The 22,472-nt window shown below is 35.2% G+C and overlaps 1 protein-coding gene and 2 non-coding genes across 3 annotated transcripts; 2 read left to right on the top strand and 1 right to left on the bottom strand.

Moving 5' to 3' along the window:
- Positions 1-13,167: 13,167 nt before the first annotated feature.
- LOC11416509 (lectin 5-like) lies at positions 13,168-14,188 on the bottom strand. Its single transcript, NM_001424632.1, has one exon. It carries the CDS (start codon positions 14,164-14,166, stop codon positions 13,342-13,344), a length of 825 nt encoding a protein of 274 aa, NP_001411561.1. The 5' UTR covers positions 14,167-14,188; the 3' UTR covers positions 13,168-13,341.
- Positions 14,189-20,509: 6,321 nt separating this feature from the next.
- Positions 20,510-20,583, top strand: TRNAI-AAU (transfer RNA isoleucine (anticodon AAU)). Its single transcript has one exon. It is a non-coding gene; the product is annotated as a tRNA-Ile (tRNA).
- Positions 20,584-22,205: 1,622 nt separating this feature from the next.
- Positions 22,206-22,279, top strand: TRNAI-AAU (transfer RNA isoleucine (anticodon AAU)). The gene has a single exon. It is a non-coding gene; the product is annotated as a tRNA-Ile (tRNA).
- The last annotated feature ends 193 nt before the right edge of the window (positions 22,280-22,472 follow it).

Here is a 22,472-nt window from a genome sequence, read left to right as displayed (position 1 = left end):
CCCGAATGGGTTGCCAATATTGTGCCTGTGCCAAAGAAGGATGGTAAAGTCCGGATGTGTGTTGACTTCAGAGACCTGAACAAGGCCAGTCCAAAAGACAACTTTCCATTACCTCATATTGATGTGCTTGTTGATAATACTGCTCAATCTAAGGTGTTCTCCTTCATGGACGGTTTTTCCGGTTATAATCAGATCAAAATGTCTCCTGAAGATAGAGAAAAGACATCTTTTATCACTCCATGGGGTACTTTCTGCTACAAAGTGATGCCGTTCGGCCTAATCAATGCTGGTGCTACCTACCAAAGGGGAATGACCACTCTGTTTCATGACATGATTCACAAAGAAGTTGAGGTATATGTGGATGACATGATTGTGAAGTCAGCAGATGAAGAGCAGCATGTTGAATATTTAACAAAGATGTTTGAAAGGTTGAGAAAATACAAGCTGCGATTGAATCCCAACAAATGTACATTCGGTGTCAGGTCCGGAAAGTTATTAGGCTTCATTGTCAGCCAAAAGGGCATTGAAGTCGATCCTGATAAAGTCCGGGCCATCCGAGAAATGCCAGCTCCACAGACAGAGAAGCAAGTCAGAGGTTTCTTGGGACGTTTGAATTACATCTCCCGATTCATATCTCATATGACTGCAACCTGCGGGCCGATCTTCAAGTTACTTAGAAAGAACCAGCCTGTTGTATGGAATGATGAATGCCAAGAAGCTTTTGATAGCATCAAGAATTACCTGCTGGAACCACCTATCCTTGTCCCTCCCGTGGAAGGAAGGCCTTTGATTATGTATTTGGCAGTATTTGATGAATCCATGGGATGTGTACTTGGTCAACAAGATGAAACTGGAAAGAAAGAGCATGTTATCTATTATCTAAGCAAGAAGTTCACCGATTGTGAAACTCGGTATACAATGCTTGAAAAGACTTGTTGTGCTCTAGCTTGGGCTGCCAAACGCCTGCGTCATTATTTGGTGAATCATACAACTTGGCTGATATCCAGAATGGATCCGATAAAGTATATCTTTGAGAAAGCGGCCGTTACTGGGAAGATTGCACGTTGGCAGATGCTTTTGTCTGAATATGATATTGTGTTCAAAACTCAAAAGGCGATCAAAGGTAGCATCCTCGCCGATCACCTTGCTTATCAACCTCTTGATGATTACCAACCAATTGAATTCAATTTCCCTGATGAAGAGATCATGTATTTGAAATCCAAAGACTGCGACGAACCATTGATTAATGAAGGTCCAGATCCCAATAGCAAGTGGGGTTTAGTCTTTGATGGTGCTGTCAATGCTTATGGCAAAGGAATTGGGGTAGTCATTGTATCCCCGCAAGGGCATCACATTCCCTTTACCGCCCGAATTCTGTTCGAATGTACCAACAACATGGCTGAGTATGAAGCATGTATCTTCGGGATCGAGGAAGCAATTGACATGAGAATCAAACACCTCGACATCTATGGAGATTCTGCGCTCGTCATCAATCAGATAAAGGGTGAATGGGAGACCCACCATGCTAAGTTGATTCCTTATCGTGATTATGCGAGACGTTTGCTGACATATTTTACAAAGGTTGAGCTGCACCATATTCCTCGTGATGAGAACCAAATGGCTGATGCTCTTGCTACTCTATCTTCCATGTTTCGAGTAAACCATTGGAATGATGTGCCAATAATCAAAGTGCAACGCCTTGAAAGACCTTCACATGTGTTTGCTATTGGGGATGTGATCGATCAGGCTGGTGAAAATGTTGTTGACTATAGACCCTGGTACTATGACATCAAGCAGTTCTTGTTGAGCCGTGAGTATCCGCCAGGTGCTTCCAAACAAGACAAGAAGACCTTGAGAAGATTGGCCGGTAGATTCCTGTTAGATGGAGATATTCTGTACAAGAGGAACTATGACATGGTATTGTTAAGATGTGTTGATGAACATGAGGCGGAGCAGTTAATGCATGATGTACATGACGGTACCTTCGGGACCCATGCTACAGGGCATACTATGTCAAGGAAGTTGTTACGAGCAGGTTACTACTGGATGGCCATGGAGCATGATTGCTACCAGTACGCCAGAAAATGCCACAAATGTCAAATCTATGCTGATAAGATTCATGTGCCTCCGCACGCTCTCAATGTTATTTCATCCCCATGGCCGTTCTCGATGTGGGGCATCGACATGATTGGAAGAATTGAACCGAAGGCTTCAAATGGTCATCGTTTCATCTTAGTGGCAATTGACTACTTTACCAAATGGGTTGAAGCAGCATCTTATACCAATGTGACCAAGCAAGTGGTAGCTAAGTTCATCAAGAACAATATCATCTGTCGATATGGTGTTCCCAGCAAGATCATTACCGACAATGGTACCAACCTGAACAACAATGTGGTGCAAGCTCTTTGTGAAGAATTCAAAATTGAGCATCATAACTCTTCTCCTTATAGACCTCAGATGAATGGTGCAGTTGAGGCCGCCAACAAGAATATCAAGAGAATTGTCCAGAAGATGGTAACCACTTACAAGGACTGGCATGAGATGTTACCCTATGCTCTGCATGGCTACCGTACTACTGTGCGCAGTTCAACCGGGGCAACCCCTTTCTCTCTTGTATATGGTATGGAAGCAGTTCTTCCTTTGGAAGTGGAGATCCCATCTCTCCGTGTGATCATGGAAGCAAAGTTATCTGAGGCTGAATGGTGCCAAAGCCGGTATGATCAGTTGAATTTGATTGAGGAAAAACGTATGGATGCCATGGCTCGTGGACAGTCATATCAAGCAAGAATGAAGACTGCTTTTGACAAGAAAGTCCATCCTCGAGAATTCAAGGTAGGGGAACTTGTATTGAAAAGGAGGATAAGCCAGCAACCCGACCCAAGGGGCAAGTGGACGCCTAACTATGAAGGTCCTTATGTTGTCAAGAAGGCCTTCTCCGGTGGTGCTTTAATCCTTACACACATGGATGGTGTAGAACTTCCAAATCCAGTGAATGCCGATATAGTCAAGAAATACTTTGCCTAGAAATATGAAAAGAACAGCGTGGTAGGTCGAAAACCCGAAAGGGCGGCCTAGGCAAAAATGCGCTTCCCGGTGGATCGAAAACCCGAAAGGGCGGTCCAGGCAAAAATAAGGGACAAAAAAAAATATGTATGAAAAAGCTCGCTGAGATTGTACGCAACTCAGGCAAGAATGAGCGTCTCGATGAGCCGAAAACCCGGAAGGGCGGTTCATGCAAAAATGAGATTGAAACAAAAGGCAAGTAACTATATCTGGCCAACCACCGTCCCCCTTGGGGCATCTGCAGCTGTTAATGACCGTTTTCATCAAAAGCTCTTATGCTTGCGAATTCAAAGTTTCTGGGAAATGTTATGATTACTGTGTTCAATGTACCACCAACCAATAAAATTACCATTTTCCAAGCTTTGTAAATCCGTGGAGTCACGCCTTCGGCTGACCACCACTCTTATACATCAATTTGAGCTTGTGCTTTTGTTTGAAACTCTGCTTTCTTTTTACTTTCAAAGCTATATACAAAACATTTTCTTTCTATTTTGATAATGACAATGCTTGAAACAAACATTTTGAAAATTGAAAACTTTTTGTCTGTTTTGAAAAGCAAACCTGAGCAACAGGGTACATTCAAATGAAACATGCATGAGCGAGAGTATGTTAATGTCTATTTCAATATATGTTACAAGCAGGTTCTCCTCCAAGATAATCTGTGGTCAATGGCAAGAATGAAAAAACAGAATGAAAATGCATGAAAATGAATGAGCTCGCTAAGTTGAAAACCCGGAAGGGCGGCTTAGGCAAGAATGAGCACCCCGCTGGATTGAAAACCCGAAAGGGCAGTTCAGGCAAAAATGGGGCATTGAAAAGAATTTATTTCCCCGGTGGATCGAAAACCCGAAAGGGCGATCCAGGCAAAAATGGGATGCAAAAAATGAATGAATGAAATTGAGAAAATAACATGCAAAAAGCATTGACCACAGATGCGATATCTACAACGTACCCAGCACTGAAATGCCCAGCACAACGGCGTTTTCCCCAGTAAAGTCTTCCAAGATTCTATCTCCAGCAAGTTGCATACCTGCCTGCCCTCAGCCTAGGTCCCGAAACGTCTCCCAACGACGTCATCTCCAAAGAGGATTTCCAAGAATGTGTAATATAGCACGAGCCACTACGTGCCCAATATTCTGATGTCTTGTCTTCCCCGTGAAGTCGTGCCTACAAAATGCCAACAGTCATGCATTACAAGCATTCATACATGCATAATCATGCATATTACGTGCCCATGCATTTAATAAAACTGTTATATCATCCATGCATATCGCATTTCCAATAACAATATCAGTCTCAGTTCAAAACTCATGTCAGGTTCTCTGTCGAAACCTTGTGAGCCAATAATACCGGTCAATTTCTACCTTTCAATTCAAGTCGACGTCAAGTCAACCTCAATCTATATTTTGTCAACAAACCAATCCCCAGTGAATATGTTCATGTTTGGTCAAGTGGCTAGTTCACGTCCAAGAACAGCTTGTACCTATCATTTTGCTTATGTTATCGGTCGAGTGCCTAGCTCAATTCAAGAGCAGCTTGTACCCGTCTATCTGTTTCTGTTCGCTCAAGTGGCTAGCTCGATCCAAGAGCAGCTTGCGCCTGTCTATTTTGTATTTGTCTCCGGTGGAGTAACCAGTTCGCATCCAAGAACAAGCTCGCACCTGTCTATTTGCCTTGCTTTCAGTCGAGTAACCAGTTCGAATCCTTAAGAACAACTCGTACCTGCCAATTTTACATGTTTTCAGTCGAGTCACCAGTTCGAATCCGTAAGAACAACTCGTACTTGCCAATTTTCTCTTTTTCCAAGTCGGGTCACCAGTTCGAATCCATAAGAACAACTCGCACTTTCCAATATCCCCAAGTGAGTTACCAGTTCGAATCCATAAGAACAGCTCATGTTTGTCCAGTAAACCTCTATCCCCTGCGAAGTGACCAGTTCAAATCCATAAGAACAACTCGCAGTTGTCTGTTTGTTTCATCCCCGGTCAAGTGGCTAGTTCGAATCCAAGAACAGCTTGTACCTGTCCAATTTGTTTCTAGTTTCCCGTTACTCTGTTATTCGCTGTCTTTGTCAATGTCTACCAATCCCGCAATGGATACGACATATTTTGTTAATTCCAATCCCCATGAGGTCTTGCATTCATAATCCAAATGGTGCATGGCATGCATACTATTTGAAAATGGGTAGGCGTATTTTTACGTCCAAACACAGTGCAAATGCTAATATTTAAGTATCTTCGTCCTGTCAAGCCAAAGACTCCGTCTCTTGACTCTCCAGACAAAGAAACTTAAATAGGGGCAGCTGTTATACCCTGTTTTTGGACCTAAAAAATACTGGGCCCAATTTCATTTCAAACTTTGTCAACTATCAAATTTCAATTGCACAAGTTCAGATTGTCTCTGCCTCGCAGTATTTTCAATCACAATTTTACCTATGTTTTTCTTGCATAAAACCTTTCAAAATGTCTTTACTTGTCTTGTAAGTCATTCGAAAGTGTCTCTGAATCATTGCGTTGCTTTTTTCTACGGTTTATTTCAAAATTTGCAAAAAGTCATACAGAAGGGTATTTTGGTTATTTCCTGCAGTGGGACCCATTTTCATCCTTGTGACTGTCTCTGAGTTTTTTCAGATTATTTTTTAGCATTTCATCAGTAAACCTTGCTAATTTCATTTCAAACTTGCGTCTGAGTCAGTGTCAAGTCTGTTTGAGTCAGTTTAGGTCATTTTTAGCCCTAGGGGCATTTTGGTCATTTCACATAAAATTTTGACATGGGGAGGTTACTTTGAAGTACCTCATTTAGGCCATTGGTTCGTTTTAGTCCGTTTTGTCAATTTTATTTTTGTTTCGCTTTACGTTTTTGTCAGGTTACCAATTTTATTCCAATTTTATTTTTTTTATTATTATTATTTTGTTTTTTGCATTTTGGTCCCCAGAGAAGTCCAAATTTGCTTTTTAATCCAGAACCTTTTTTTATTTCGCATTTCAGTCCTTTTGGTCATTTGCAGTTTAGTCCCTTAATTTTTCAGTTTTGCAGAAAGGTCCCAAATTAATTCTAAGTCCAAGGCCGTGCCATTTCCATACAAATCCAGGTGTCACATTTTCATTGGCTCAAGTGTACACATGTCAAGCTATAAAAGGTGTACAGTGCCACACGTTTTCCCATTCATCACACGCCAACTCATAAACACAAATTCGATTTTCTTTTTCCAGCCACAAAATCAAAACAGAAAAATTTCTCAGATTCACCAAGAACACCAAGAACACAAAACCCTAACCGTTTTCCAGAAAGCAAGAATCATCAAAATTCGTTGGATTTTCCATTGATTCTCAGAGATTCTTTAGGAATCATCATCATTGAATCATCTCCTTCGCAATTCAAGGCACGGATTCACTGCAGAAGCAGCAAATTCCAGTACCGATCACGAAGAAGGTTCAGCGAGGAGAAGAGGGAAAGAAACAAGGTTCTAAACCGGCGAAGAAGATGAAGAAGCAGAACCGGTGAATCACCGATTTATTTTCGGTCCAACAGCAAGCAAAATCATCAAAACCATCAAGAACAGAATCAAAAGTTTTCCAAAGATTTCCTCCATTAAAGGTTTCAACCAAAACCTTAGGTAAAACTCATAATCTCTTTTCAAAAAGTGTTAATCATAGTTTGAACCTGTAAAATCACGCAAGCGAAGTATATCAAAAATTCCAGAATACAGAAAACCATAACCGTAAAAAGCGAAACCTAGATCCATAAGGATCTAAGTTTTGAAAACAAGAACAAGCTCTAGAGAGGCAATAAACGACGAAACGATGTAGATCCGTAAAGATCTAAACGTTTCCTTTCAGAAAAGATCAAAATCAGTTTCAAAACCGTGCGGAGTCTTTTTCCGATCTACGTCGTTTCAAGATTCGTTTGAAAAAACCAGTGCCAGAATCATACTTAGAATAAGAAGACGAATCAGAAAATGTAGGAATCTTAGAATTCTGGAAATTTCTTCGCCGGAACCCTAGGAGGTTCATCGGAGAAGATGAAGTTTCCGGTCACCTTCATCTTCTCCGGCGACATAGCCAGAAACCGGTGGAGGTGAGAGAAGAGAGAAGAGTGAGTTTAGAGAGAGAAGCTCTGAGAGAAGAGAGAGAAAGGTTTTGTAAAATGAAAAAACCGGTGCTAGCTTGTTTATATAGGCAACTGAACCGGACCGGTTCAAGACCGGTCCAATCCCTTCAATCCTGAGCGTTGGATCTAGGGTTTCCCCCTCTGGATCAATCCAACGCTCCCTGTGCATCCGGATCTTATGGTTTTTTGGGCTTGGGCTTTATTTCTTTGCTTTTTACGTTTTTGTTTACTTTTTTGCTATTTGCACTGTTTTTCTTTGCTATTTGAACCAATGTCTTGATTAAAATTGTGATAAAATTCCTAGAAAAATTCATACATGTTTCTTGATTTTTTCTTAGTGTTTTTATGACATTTTTTGCACATTAAGGATCTATGAAATTTTTGTATAATTAATTCATAGCATTTTAATTCTCTTTGAATTATTTGTTATGGATTCTTCTTCACACATTTGTCCTTGATGTGAGAATATGTGATAAAAGCTACTTGATGTGTTAATATGAGAGATTTGTGCCTATAATTTCATGTTGATTTGCTGTTTTGATTTGGTTCATGAGTGCTTGATTTTATGAACAATATATGCATATTTTGAAAGATATAAAATGCCAAGTTTATTCTAGAAAATATGGCATGAAACCATGCTTGCATGTTTCCAATAATTCCATGCTATAACTTGAGATAAAGAAAACTCTTTCAAAATTTGATAAAGCATGAGAATTAGAGGCCAAGAATGCTTTAGGTTTCATACCTAAGTTTTTAGGGTTTAATGTCATTTTGTTAACTTTTTGTGCCATCTTGCATGCTTTTATTTCTTAGCACTTGTTATGTTTTTTCTTTTTACTAACAAGTTTATTTCCATGTTTCATGCACCTCATTTAGTATTCCCTCCACCTTCTTTAGCCTAGCATTTATTTTTGCAAGTTTTAATTCATTTAGAGATGTAATTTGTCATCACTATTTTGTAGCTTGGCAAAGGGCCATAGAATGTATTTAGGTAATTTTTGTAATATGGACTATGGACACTATGACGCACCGACACGCACACACTCACCTTAGATGTATGCATAGGATTGTATGGTTAAATAAGCGTTTAGGTTTTAAACACTTAGAGAAAATCCATCTTCTTTTCAAAAAAAATAATAATTGAACTTCACTTCAAAAATTTTCATAATAAGTATGAAGTCAACACTTCATTTTTTTTCTTTCTTTTTTCTTAAGAAAAATTCAATTCATCTTAATCATTTAGACTTTCTTTCTAATCACTAATCAAACCTCACTTTTTTGCTAAATCTAATGCTCATGAAGCCTCCCAATCTCCTTCTTCAAAACTATTTTCAAAACTTAAAATCAAACAATTAAAACAAAAAAGTCCTTTTTTAGCAAGAACTACGCCGGTTTTGATCCCGTAAAACGGTACGTAGGCAAGGGACTTTAACCCCTCCAAGCCGAAATAAAATCAAATTCTACTTCTTCTCACCCCCATTCTTCACTCAAATAAAACTTCTTTTCTTTCAATAAATAGGCAATAAAACTAAAGCGTAGAAATCAACTTAGGAAAACGGCTCCTATAGAGGACTATAGTTACTCCGGGTGCCTAACACCTTCCCGTAGTAAAACCGACCCCCGAACTTAGAATCTAAGGGTTTTTCTCAATTTTGCCCTTCCCAAGAAAAATAGAGAATATCAACGGTCAAAAGGTTCAAGTCCAATTAATGGCTTGGCACCCAAAAACCATGATAACAGACATGCTGAGTTGAGAGAAACGAACCCTCTCGGTCATAGACATAACCTGAGCAAAAGGAGTATGAGGTTCATGAATCAGATGAAGAGCCACATGCTCAACAGACTTCGGAGTCATTTCTCGGAACATCGTATGATACATGTATCTTATCATTGCATGTGTACCACGTTGTCAGACATATTTGGGAGAGAGAAGTAGGATAAGTAGTTTAATTCATTCGGGTGTGTTTGTTTCAAGGTTTATAATATGATTCCCGGAAATGTGAGATTGGAAATGCAACATTCTCATGTTTGTTTCAAGTTTTGAAAATTTGTTCCCATGAATGTTATTTACACATGATTTCTTCTATTCTTATTCACATGCTTAAAGGATGGAAATTTTACATTCCCATGGGAATAGAACTCAACTTGCTATAAATTCTTACTACTACTCACATTTATTTCCATTTTTATTTTTTTAATTAAATCATTTCTAAAACGTTCCCAAGAAATCTAAATTTTTACAAAACACGTGGGTAGGAATGTTATTCCTATAAATATTATTCCTGAGAATATCATTCCAAGGAATGTAATTTCTTCCCTCGAAACAAACCCTTCTATTTTACATTAAGGGTAGACACCCTTAATGTGTACTTTTGTACCACTCTGAAAAATTTCAGTTAACCATATATATGATTTGTGTGACCACATTTTTTTAGTTGCGTGACCACTATTTTTCCATAATTTATTTGGTTAACTAAGTGGAAAAATAGTTGCCACGCGCATTTTAGTTGCGTGACCACATTTTTCAGCTTCTAAATAGCGGTCACCCAACTGAAAAATGTGTTCACATAGACCATATATTTGGTTAATTGAAATTTTCGAAAATAGTACAAAAGGGTGTACACATTAAAGGTATCTACCAATCTTTATTGTTTGCAATTTCATTGTTTTATATTACTTCTATTTTATTTTATTTTTTTCCCAGATCCACACACTAAAATTTGTTAGCAACAAAAAGAAGATCATCATTATAAAGACTCTAAAAGAAGGATGGTTCACAAACGCAATTACAAATAGTGCACACAAGCTATTACTAATTTGATCACTGCATTGTGACATTGTGATTGATCAATGTCATCAATGTCACCTAACTCTATGTCACCTAAGTGCTACCCCTGCATGTTGTCACCATATTCACAGAACCATCAGTTATATATCCCAGTTGGGAAAATGACAATGACAGTTGATAATGTGTCTCGTCTGTGGCATCTATCAATCCATGTCTGTGATCTGGACAAAAACTGGCGGAGTAAATTTAGTTTCCAACTAAGTATATACTTTCATATGTATTCCATTCAACTAATGATTTAGATTATGTTTATGTGCGATTAACAGTTGGATTGATGTTCTACCTTTTTTTCGAACATTGGTTGCAAACAAGGTAAGCAATTTTTAATAGATAATAAGCGTTGATTTAGACATTTTTTACAATGAAGTACAACTAATCAGAATGATAAGTTATAAATAGTCTGTGACCAAGTAAACAAAAACCATTATAGATTTTATCAACTAATAAAATTAACTATTAATTAAGTTTATAGCACAATCTGTTCATTACATAAAGGCTTAAGGTTATAGGACAACATTGACCAAAATAATGACGAATTTTCTTCATGGTATTTTGGAAATTTTAAATGTGATTTGCATAAATATAATAAATGTATCTTTTGATAGTAATTTACGGAAAAATATTTACTACACTTCACTCATGCGTTAGAGAAGAAGAAGAAGACGATTAAGAATGAGAAAATGGGAGAGAATTAAACTATATATGTAATGTGTTAAATCTGTCAATTTTCTGATGGGTAGACCATGTGTATATAATACATGATACACCATGTGGCACATAAAATGTAACGTTTCACTAAGAGTTACTCTCATTTGTTAAAAAAAACTTTATGATTCAAGAGATTTGTTTCTTCACTTCCGGTTAAGTAATAACAATGAAATAACACGTCTTGATCAAATCTTCGAAGGTGTACAACCATTTGAACCCAAAAACATTAGAAAACCACACAAAACGTAAGTTTTAAACTCCCCAAAAATATATACACCCTTCGGTCACTAATATAAGTAAAAATCTATCTTTTAGATACATTCAATTAATGATGTATGTAACATATAATAAAGACCACATACATCATTAATTGAATGTATCTAAAAGTAGACTTTTGCTTATATTAGTGACCGGAGGGTGTACATGACACTCATAAGGGTGCTCAACATTGTGGACTGCTTGTGGGCAAGGCGCACAACGCCCCCACCTAGCACCCACAAACTCAAAATCAGCACACGAAATTCATTCTCTAGCGCCTGATTTTGTGTTTTGATCATTTTCTTGTGTTTTTGAATCATGTAATTGGTCTTAGATCTTTCAATTAGTCTCGTATGGTTCTATTATTTTGGAAATTACTCACAATTTTTCACCATTTTTAAAATAATAAAACCATATACTCTTATAATATCATGGTTTCTGATAATGATATCTGACAATTTGAACAATTACTTAGTGAATTTAGTTTTCGCTCATTCTTGAATATATTGGTAGGCAAATTACTCACAATTCTCCACCATTTTCAAAATAACTAAACCCTATAATCTTATAATAGCTTGGTTTCAAATAATGATATCTCACAATTTGAACGGTTACTTAGTGAGTTTAGTTTTCGCTCATTCCTGAATAGATTGGTAGACAAACTTTGCATCAATTATTCATTAGAATAAATATGTATAACTCACACATGAAATCTTGGTATTATCAAAAGAATTTAAAATGACCCATTTGGTAAGGTATTGTATCGTTTATCCATTTCGTGATAATTTAAGAGGCAAGCCCTTGATCATTATGAAGAGGCACTGCTTGAATTTCATATAGGTAAACTATATCAGAAATGCCTCATAATCTTGCATTCCAACAAACATATGATATATGTCGATTAAGAGGAAGGACTTCATCCAATAATTTGTATTGTTATGGTACGTCCAAGTATTTTTACCCCTTGAAACGTATCTATTGTCGAGTATTTCAATCACTAAAATATTATACTTTAACTATTGAATCCAAGACTTCATGTTACTCAAGTGTGACTTGGATTTTCACTATCGGTGATCAAATAAATATAAGTTTGTATCACATCTCTAATAATGTCTTCAATATCCTTCAATGTCATGTCTAAAGACATCATACCATTGTCAATCATTTCGTCAAATACTTGCAATATTTTCTTGTAACTTTGAATATTTCATCACTTGGATAACTATGTCTTTTATGTATTCTTGATAGTTTAACCAATTATTTCAAAGAATTGTGTTATTTGAACATCCATTTAGATGACAATTTTTGAGACAATCAAATTTTTACAAAGAAAATGAGGTATTAACACAAAAACCAAAGTAGTAGAGAGAGAAAGTAAAAACATAATGTGAATATGAGAGAGAAAGTTATCACAAAAATTGTCAAAAAATAGTTGTTCAAATATCATTTTTCTATCTCAAATATGCTAACTTGTAAAGTGAAGATGATTTAGAATGAGAAAATGGAAGAGAATAAGACCATGTAACTTGCCAAATTTGTGTATTTTCGAATGGATACATACCATGTATTTATAACACATGATATAAACACCACTTCACCCATGAAAAGTAACCTTTCACCTAGAGTTACTGTCATTTGAAATCAAATTTTTTTATACTAGAGATTTGTTTGTTCACTTTCAGTTAAGTAATAAATATGAAATAACACATGAGAAAACAGCTCCAAACATAGTTTCAGACCGCCCGGAAATGTACCCGGTTCTCATACGAGTGCTTGTACGGGTGCTCAACGCTGCGAGCTTCCCCGAGGCAGGGTATCCAATGCCCAAACAGAGTCAACCCCCGATTTTTATTGTCCAACAGACGCTGTGTTTAATCATTTTCTTGTGTTTTTGCATCATGTAACTGTTCTTAGATCTTTTAATAAATCTCATATGATTCCATTCTTTTGGAAATCATTTCCTATGTAATGCATCAATATATATGATAGTCATACATTGGACAAACTAGGAAGCCAAATATTACATGTGGGTTTTTGTAAAATCAAGGTGAAAATGGTGAGGAAGTTTGTTCTAAAGTTAACAAAACAAACCTATTAGAAGGATAGGTTTAATCAGGAAATTGTTTTTTTCATCGGCTTATAATTTAGGACGGAGGAAGTATATAGATCAAGTGAAGTACTTACTAAGTTACTATCACTAGGATAAATGGATCATATATCATAATCATTCATAACTTTTGTGTATACATTATTAGGGAGCAGAACCATTGCAACAAAAATAGTAAAATAAAAGAGCAACATATTTCATTCTCTGGACATGCAATTAATTTTTCATCTCCATGATGCAATGCTCTCTACAAGTTTGAAACAAAGGACCAAGAAAGAATATCATGTGTTTCAGCAACTTGACCGGTGGCACCTGAGAAACCAACATATACCCATTCCGACAGAACAGAGGCAAAATCAATAGGATAAGACACAATAACATCAACTTTGGCAGGACTATTTGGATAAGTTACAAATACACTCAAGTCTTTTGAGGCAGTATTATAACTTATGCGAGCCTTTCCTATCGTTCCTTGAGGTTGACGATCGATTGGCCATGGAACACTGATCGAAGACTCAATCGTGTTGATGTCAATTCCTATATGAGGTGAGTTAGGGTCCCATTCATTTGCAAAACTATCAAACTCGACGGCAACGATTGAGTTTTTGGAGGTATTGAAGGCAGTTTCTTTATCAAAAAGTCCAAGGAATCCACCATCCGATGATTTTTCGGGAAAATCATAATCTAATGATGCTATATAGAATGCGAAACCATCTCCGTGAAGTTGTGAACCCTTTGGATTCACAACAAAGGAAAACTCGGTGGTGAAGTCAGCGACTTTACCACTTTGTTTATCGGAGAGTTGAATAGCTCCGAAGAATGCGGAGAAGCCAACACTATGTGGAGATGGATTGCCAAATTGGTCCTTTTTAGTCAATTGTAGTACTCCACCTGTTGTTTTGGCATCACCGTCGATGACAATGTTTAGGGCATCGGTATCGAATTTGGGGAAGTTGAAAGATAATGAGTCCGACTTGACGTTGTTGATTAACAAAAGTAAAAAGAAGAAGATTGAAAGGGAAACAGAGAAGGGGTTTTGTGTTGCAAGGAGTTTTGGTATGGAGTTGGCCATGGTATTATGTTGTGTATGATGCATATAGCAAAGGGATTAGTCCATCTATATATAGGCTTTTGTATTTCGATTTTTTTAAGGATGTTTTCGAAAAATAATTACCAATATAATGCCAAAAAATTACATTGTTTGAACTTTGCAACATTAAGGTAATTTTTAACAGATAAATAAAGGATGATATTTACAATGAAGTACAGCTAATTTGAGTGATAAATTATGAGTAGCATGGACCAAGTAAACAAAATGTTCATAGATTTTATCAACTAATAAAATGAACTAAAAGTTTAAAGCACAATTAGTTCATTTAGATATAGACCTAAGGCTATATGACATACATTGACCAAAATAGGAAGCCAAATATTACAAATAGGACTTTGTGAAACCAAGGTGAAAATAGCGAGAAAGTTTGTCCTAACTCCTTCCTAAGTGAACAAAACAAACCTAATCTTCAACCGTGTGGTACGTATTACGTTTGTCTATATGTTTTTGCTTGATTCAAATATTGTATACCTATGATGAATAAGAGATTAATAAACGATGGTGTTTTCGATGAATAAGAAGAACTAATGAGAAGGAAGAATTATTGATAATGTGACCAAGTAAATGACACCTTGCCACAACACATAGTTACAATGGAAAAAGAGGAATGGGGGTTTATCGTAGGATAAGCAAGACTCAGTCATTTCAAGTAAAATGGTCAAACATGAGAAAGTGTATTCTTACTATCAACATGTTTTTATACCTTTTGCGTTCGACACTTTTGACATCCTAGAATTAGAGATTGTTGACATTTTACAAAGAGTTCAATAGATCATGCGTAACAATGTTATTTCTCCTAAGTCTATAGACGTTGTATTTAAGAGGATTGATTTTAAAATCCAAAAAGGATTAGCAGCACAATTTGTTGCCTAATTGCCTTCAAATTTTGTATAAATTATTATAATTGATTAACATATATTCAACTATTATAAAAAAAAGGAGTAAATAGTCAATTTCCCCCCTGAAATTGTAAGTTTCATCAATTATCCCCCTGAAATTTCACAACGTTAGTCAATTTACCCTCTCCGTCAAATTTTTCTGTTAGTGAACATGACGTTTTGCAAATACCCCCCTGAAGTTTTGCACTTATGTGCAAAATGCCCCCCAAACTTAAAAATTTATATTATTTTTTTCTTAAAAACAAACAATTAATAGTTAAATATTAAAGCTAACTATTAATTTTGGAGTTTGGAAAAACTACATACATATATGCATCAAAATAGGGAAAAATGTGTATTTTTAAAATGACAGTAATGGTTATTTCTAATAGAAAAATTATTATTTTTAGAGGTTTATAAACAAATTAATAATCAGATTTAAATTTATATTTTCTCCTTCACCATCTTAGTCTTTTAACTCCTCCAACTCCTTCAACAATTTGCTCAAACCATTTAAACTACACAACCCCCAATATTAATCCACAAATCATCTCATTATTGTCACTTTAAAAAATACATATTTTTCCCCATTTTGGAGCCTATTTTGCTGTGTATATGCATGTAGTTTTCCCAAATTCCAAAATTAATAGCTAATATTTAACTATTAATTGTTTGTTTTTAAGAAAAAAATAATATAAATTTTTAAGTTTGGGGGGCATTTTGCACATAAGTGTAAAACTTCAGGGGGGTATTTGCAAAACGTCATGTTCACTAACAGAAAAATTTGACGGAGGGGGTAAATTGACTAACGTTGTGAAATTTCAGGGGGTAATTGAAGTTTTGTTAACTTCAGGGAGGTAATTGATGAAACTTACAATTTCAGGGAGGAAATTGACTATTTACTCATAAAAAAAGAGTCAGGATCCGTTGACACCTGATGTCAACGAATTCGTTGACATCAAATCACAACCATTTATCTCACTTAATCCAAAGGATCTCATTATTTCACTTATTATTAGCCTCACCTCCTGTGTCAATCTCTCGTAATTCTTTGTGGTTTTTCTTCATCTCCTTCTCCACTTCGTTCACTGTTTGGTTCATCTAATGTTCTAATGTGCTCATAAAAGTTCAAAACTCCACAATTCAACTAGTTTTATATTTAACCTATTATCTTTCAATGCCTTTTTTCCCGACGAAGAATCACAAGTTTTAATTTGCAATCCCTTATTCTTCTTTTCCTCCAAAAATCTATTGATTCTTCCTATTCTAATTTCGGTTATGATTATTGCTCTCATTAAAACAATATAATCATAAAGATTCACCAACTCTCATAGCCAATTTCGTTAGGGTTTTCTCCATTGTTGTGGCGTTAGGGTTTTCTCAATTTTGTTTGATAATATTTATTCTAAAAAAATTAGTATGAATTTTAATTACATTAATCTGAATCCTGAAGTTTTAGTGGGATAGTATTGTTCTTGGTTAGAGAAGAAATGGGTAGAATGGAAGATGAACACAAAAATTGAGATCTCATTTTGGGAAAGACCGAAGAATAATCTTGTAAGAGGGTGAGGCCTATATTACCCTCTTTTGTTTAGAGGATAATTACCTTCCCATGATATCAACCAATCAAAATGTAATATACATAAGTAACATTAAATGTCAAATAAATGAGTAGATTTTTTCTAAAAATAAAAAGAGTTAATCTTAATTTTTTTTTTTTTTTTGAAGGAGAGTTAATCTTAATCATAAGGTAACTTTTAATACTTTTAATTTTTATTTAATTTTATTAGAAACAGCAAATGATATTTTTTTTTTATATTAAGGTGTTCAATCATAATTGATTTACACCACAACACTTATAACAAATTAAATTTTACATCAAATTTCTTTCATTTGGATGTCCTTAAATTCATCACTTACATTCATAAAATTTCTTCCATTCCAGAACCCCGAACGTGAGAACAAAAACATCTCTTTCATTCAAATTTCTTCTTCTTTATTCTTTCCTATTGATCAATTCTTGTTTCTTTTTCATTCTTCTTCCCATTTTGATTGTTCAATTTTGTCGTTCCAAACTGCCGCATCCAATTATAGTGAGAATTGTCGTTGTTTCTAGAAATGCGTCAGGTATCGTGACTTATTTTTTTTATTTAAGCAGCCAACCTAATAAAATCTGATTACACACATAGACATGCCTCACTATCAGCCAAAGTCTTTAAGTCCAAACAAAAGAACAAAAGCCTCATCACATAACCATTTCAACAGCAACCAAAAATATGCTAGCTGACTCCCACAACAACAAAGCGGCAACATCTGCTAGCAGCCCTCAAAGTACAATAGATGACTTACTCAATTGTTATAATTAACTACCTCACAACCAAGAAAAATCAAATCAAAAAGAAAAATCAAGTCACCATACCTGACGTGGTACTGGAAATAACGACAATTCTCACGATATTTGGAATCAACCGAACAACGACGATTCTCAGGAAAATTGAAAAATGCGGCAGTTAGGAACGACAAAATTGAACAATCAAAATGGGAAGAAGAAATTTTATAAATATAACTGATAAATTTAAGGACATTCAGATGAAAGAAATTTGATGTGAAATTTTAATTGTTCTAAGCCAGTCCTGTAATGTAAATTAGTTAAGATTGAACACCTAAATATAATTAAGGCAAGATTACATTATGGATCATTTATCTTATTTATTTGTAACACTTTGGTCCTTTATCTTTATTTTTTCCCATTTAGGTCCTTTATTTCTCTTAGAATCACATATACATCTTTTTTCTCAATTTTTTATTAAAAATGAAAAAAAATCCAGAAATATGATGAAGATGTTCATCATCTTCATCTTCTTCCTTTGAATCTTCATCATCTTCTTTAAATAAATAAAAATTCTACTAAAACATTTTATTTTATTAGATTACTCTAATCAATTTTTTCTCTCCCAAAGTGAAATCAAACACTTAGACTTTTTTTTTTAAGGAAAATCAAACACTTAGACTTAAATATATTGTTTAACTCATATTTACATGAAGGTATAAAACATTTTATCTTCAAATCATAATATACTCTCGTCTTAAATTTACATGAATGTATACATGAATTTATAAAATTAATTATTTCAACACTGATTTTTATCATCGATGAATCAAATATACACTTAGTGTACAAATTACATGAAGATGAGAGTATATTAATGATGATGAAGTTTCACGTGCTTCACTGATTACTGTACATGCTGCCATATGTACTTCCATAAGTAACAAACTAAAAAGAAGTGATTATCAATTGCCATGGCACAATGGCCAGTAAAAGAAGCAATTTTCCAAAGTTGGAATAATTGATCAAATAAAGTATTTTTTGAACGTTGAGGAAAAAGTCTATCTTACTTGGACCCCGTACCCATATGATTTCCTGATCATTGACACCTGGCTAAGCTCCATAATGGGGGCACTAAATTACAATAATTAATCAAGCATTACACATTAATTTAATAAAAGTGCAATCTTAAGAATTCAGGTAAGATCGAATCTTATTGGTGAATGAAACCTTGTTCACTGTTCACATGTGCTTAACCAATAGAAAACTGGAATTAGAGACAATATGTCCAAACTTTATGACTAGTTGCACATTGTATAGGTATTTTAATAATGTCGCCAAATCGAGTATTTTTGAATGATTCTATGTTTAGAGGGACATTTATATTTCTAAGTATAGTAGCGCGTGGGGATGTCCCTCTCCTGCGACTCAACCCTTTACGGGTACCGCAAATAATGTATATTTTGCTCAACATTGGTCTTAGCTCGACAAAGCGTGCAAAAGCTTCCCTTTATGTTAGGGTTTAGGGTTATTGACAAAATTGAAAATTTGTTTGTGGAGATTGTATCTTAAAATTAGGGTTTTTCAACTACTTAGAGGAAGGTGATTAGAATTACATAGCTGAGACTGTCCCATGTGTGATTTTTTTCTATAAATATAGAGAAAAAACTTCATTTGCCAAGAGGAGTAGTGAGCCTCGTGGACCGCCCCGTATAAGGATGACATCGGAACAGGTATGAGAGGGGGTCAAAGATTTCTCAAAGGTACAAGTTGTATCTCGTGTTGTTTTGAAACCATAAGGTTATGGATGGTCACACAATTGGATAAAAAAAATATTTTTTGGGATTTGGCTTATTAGAAAGATAACCTCTTGAGGTACAATCTCGATGTTATGCACATTGAGAAAAGTGTCTTTGATACCATATTTAACACGATGATGAATGTTAAAGGTAAAAGAAGTCATTCTAGATATGTTGATTAATCTATCTCTTCTTCTTTGAATAACACCACTCAATCTCATATGCCTAATTTTGAAGAGATAAGGCGACTTTGGAAGAGTCAACATAAAGAAATGGATGAAGCGATGAAAAAATAGGGTGCGGAAGAAATGGTTGAACATAAGCGACAATGCAAGTGGAACAAGAAATGCAGCCAAGAACGAAGAGAATTTGAAGCAAAGTTGCAAAGATTAGAAGATTTGGTACAATCGCGACTTATGTCGTCACCACTAGGGTACCATCACCCTCAATCTCATTATCTGCAGTCGCAATATCATTCATAACCTCATCAGCTTTAACCACCATCAAATAACACAACCTCATCAACCCAGCCACACTTCTACCAACCACAACTTGCTTAGAGTCAACCTCTCGAGAATCAACCTTCTAACCTGCAATCTCAAAATTTGTTGCAAGCTACTCAATATCAATCAAATATGACTTTATCCCAAGCTTGTTTGTAAGACTTGAACCGCCCATCGATGGAAATAGTAGCATTGCTACATATGGCAGCAACGCAACTTCGACCGGATAGATCACCTACTTTTACTTAAGCTTTGAGAGATTGCAAAAGTAGTTTTGGATCATATTTGGATCATGACATGGAAAATAATATTGGTCATCGACGGTCCACCAAATAGGACGAATGAATATTATGATAGATATCATTAGTAGTTTCCTTATTGTAATTTATATAGTAGATAATATATTCTCTTTGCTAAATCTTGGGAAATGGCAACTTCTAAGATTGAAGAACTTCCTTAGTCCAAATTGTCTCCAAAAATTAGGATGCAATTTACCACAACAAATTATAGGCTTTGCAATAAAAATAAAATCTAATTTGTGTTGGAAGCCAAGATTTTTAAGAACCAACATTGTATCAAGATTTCTCAAGAATAACATCATAGTTTCTACTATCATGTAAAGATAAATGATACTACTATATAAGATGTTTTTTGAATTTTTCTCAATAAATATTTTTAACATATCAACGATTTATAATTTTTATAAATAGATAATTAAAAATATTAAATATCAAATTATGTATTGCCATGTGTAAAACAATCAATTAGATAAATTAAGAAAATGTAAATATAAATGGCCCATTAGCTCAGTTGGTTAGAGCGTCGTGCTAATAACGCGAAGGTCGCAGGTTCGAGACCTGCATGGGCCAATTTTATTTTTTTTCATACCAATTTTTTTTTTATCAAAATTAGAGTCTACTGTTGTAAATTGTTGTTTTTCGGGTTCAGAAGCGTACCTTTTTAATAAAGTCAAAATCACCACCGAAGATATTACCATGTTGAGTCTTCTTGAAGTCCTACCAGGTTGAGTCACGACCAGGTCGCTTTCTTTAAGACAAATCACGGCACTACCCAAAATTGTGCAAGGTAGACTAACAACCGTGTGCCTCCAGGATAAAACAGCCCCAGTTCACCTGTTCGATTAAATACTGCACCACCGTATATGATCGTTCAAGAAATAACACCCTCTAATATGGTACTAAGACCACTCTTTAATACTGAAACCAATATGGTATTGGTACCATTCTATTATGGTGTTGAGACCACTCAAATATGGTGTTACCACCATTCTAATTTTAACTTCTCCAACTATGGTACTATGACCACTCATATATGATATTGCTACCATTCTAACATCCAACTTCTCCAAGAATTGAAGAAGAATATATATTTAAGATCATCTTTATTATACCGAAAAAGGGACCATGATCTTAAAATATTATTTATTCTAAAGAGACAAATAATTGAAGGGACTATGCTCTTAAGACCATTCTTATTTCCGAAAGGATAATAAACCGACGATGGACTATGGTCTTAAGAACACTCTTAATTCCGAAGGGACAGAAAGGAGTAGAAAAAAGGAGAACGACTTGTCAACACAAGTCGAAGGAGGGAGAAGAGAGGAAAAGCACATGAAGCATCAACTGTGAATTTCGGTGTGTGGAAAGCACTGTGTGAGCTCTCTATTTATAGAGAAAGTTCACAACTAATAAGTGAGAAACTTTGGGAGCAAGTAATTCTCATATTAGATCTAGTACAAAAAATATCTCAAACTAAGTCTCAAATTATATTATTCAATACATGAATATATTATTGACTACAAAAATATATTATTGACTATCAAAATATATTTCAGATCATGCACTAAAATATATTAGATTGCTTACCAAAATATTTCAGATTGTATTCCAAAATATTCTAGATTGCGTTCCAAAATATTTTTAGCAAAACTTGGGGACTAAGAAAACACTTTCTAATAATGATTAAATTAATTATTTAATTTATCATTTCCATATAATAAAATATATATCAATATATATTTTTTCTCTAGTGCTTACTTCGTTCACATAATTATGTACCCCCATTAATTAGAGGTACACCCCCACTATATAAACACTACTAATGTGTGATCCATCTGATGTGGGACTTCCACTTTTTTCAATTCACACTACACTAGTTCTACCCATTGTGGGAATTTGTGTTAAAGGTAAAAGAAGTCATTCTAGATATGTTGATTAAGCTATCTCTTCTTCTTTGAATAACACCACTCAATCTCATATGCCTAATTTTGAAGAGATAAGGCGACTTTGGAAGAGTCAACATAAAGAAATGGATGAAACGATGAAAAAATAGGGTGCGGAAGAAATGGTTGAACATAAGCGACAATGCAAGTGGAACAAGAAATGCAGCCAAGAACGAAGAGAATTTGAAGCAAAGTTGCAAAGATTAGAAAATTTGGTACAATCGCGACTAAGAAAATGTAAATATAAATGGCCCATTAGCTCAGTTGGTTAGAGCGTCGTGCTAATAACGCGAAGGTCGCAGGTTCGAGACCTGCATGGGCCAATTTTATTTTTTTCATACCAATTTTTTTTTTTATCAAAATTAGAGTCTACTATTTATAGTATTTGTATTTGTAACGTGTCAAAGATTTAACGGCTGACGGCGCCATAGAAATGCTCAAAACAAATACGCAGTATTATTATATTCTTATACTTATAGTTCTCCTTGAATAATGAAATACTTCACTGTAGAAAGT

The sequence above is a fragment of the Medicago truncatula genome, chromosome 5, assembly GCF_003473485.1.
Source record: "Medicago truncatula cultivar Jemalong A17 chromosome 5, MtrunA17r5.0-ANR, whole genome shotgun sequence".
NCBI lineage: Eukaryota > Viridiplantae > Streptophyta > Magnoliopsida > Fabales > Fabaceae > Medicago > Medicago truncatula.
Note: the sequence above shows the minus strand (reverse complement) of the source record. Positions and strands in the feature narration are given on the sequence as shown.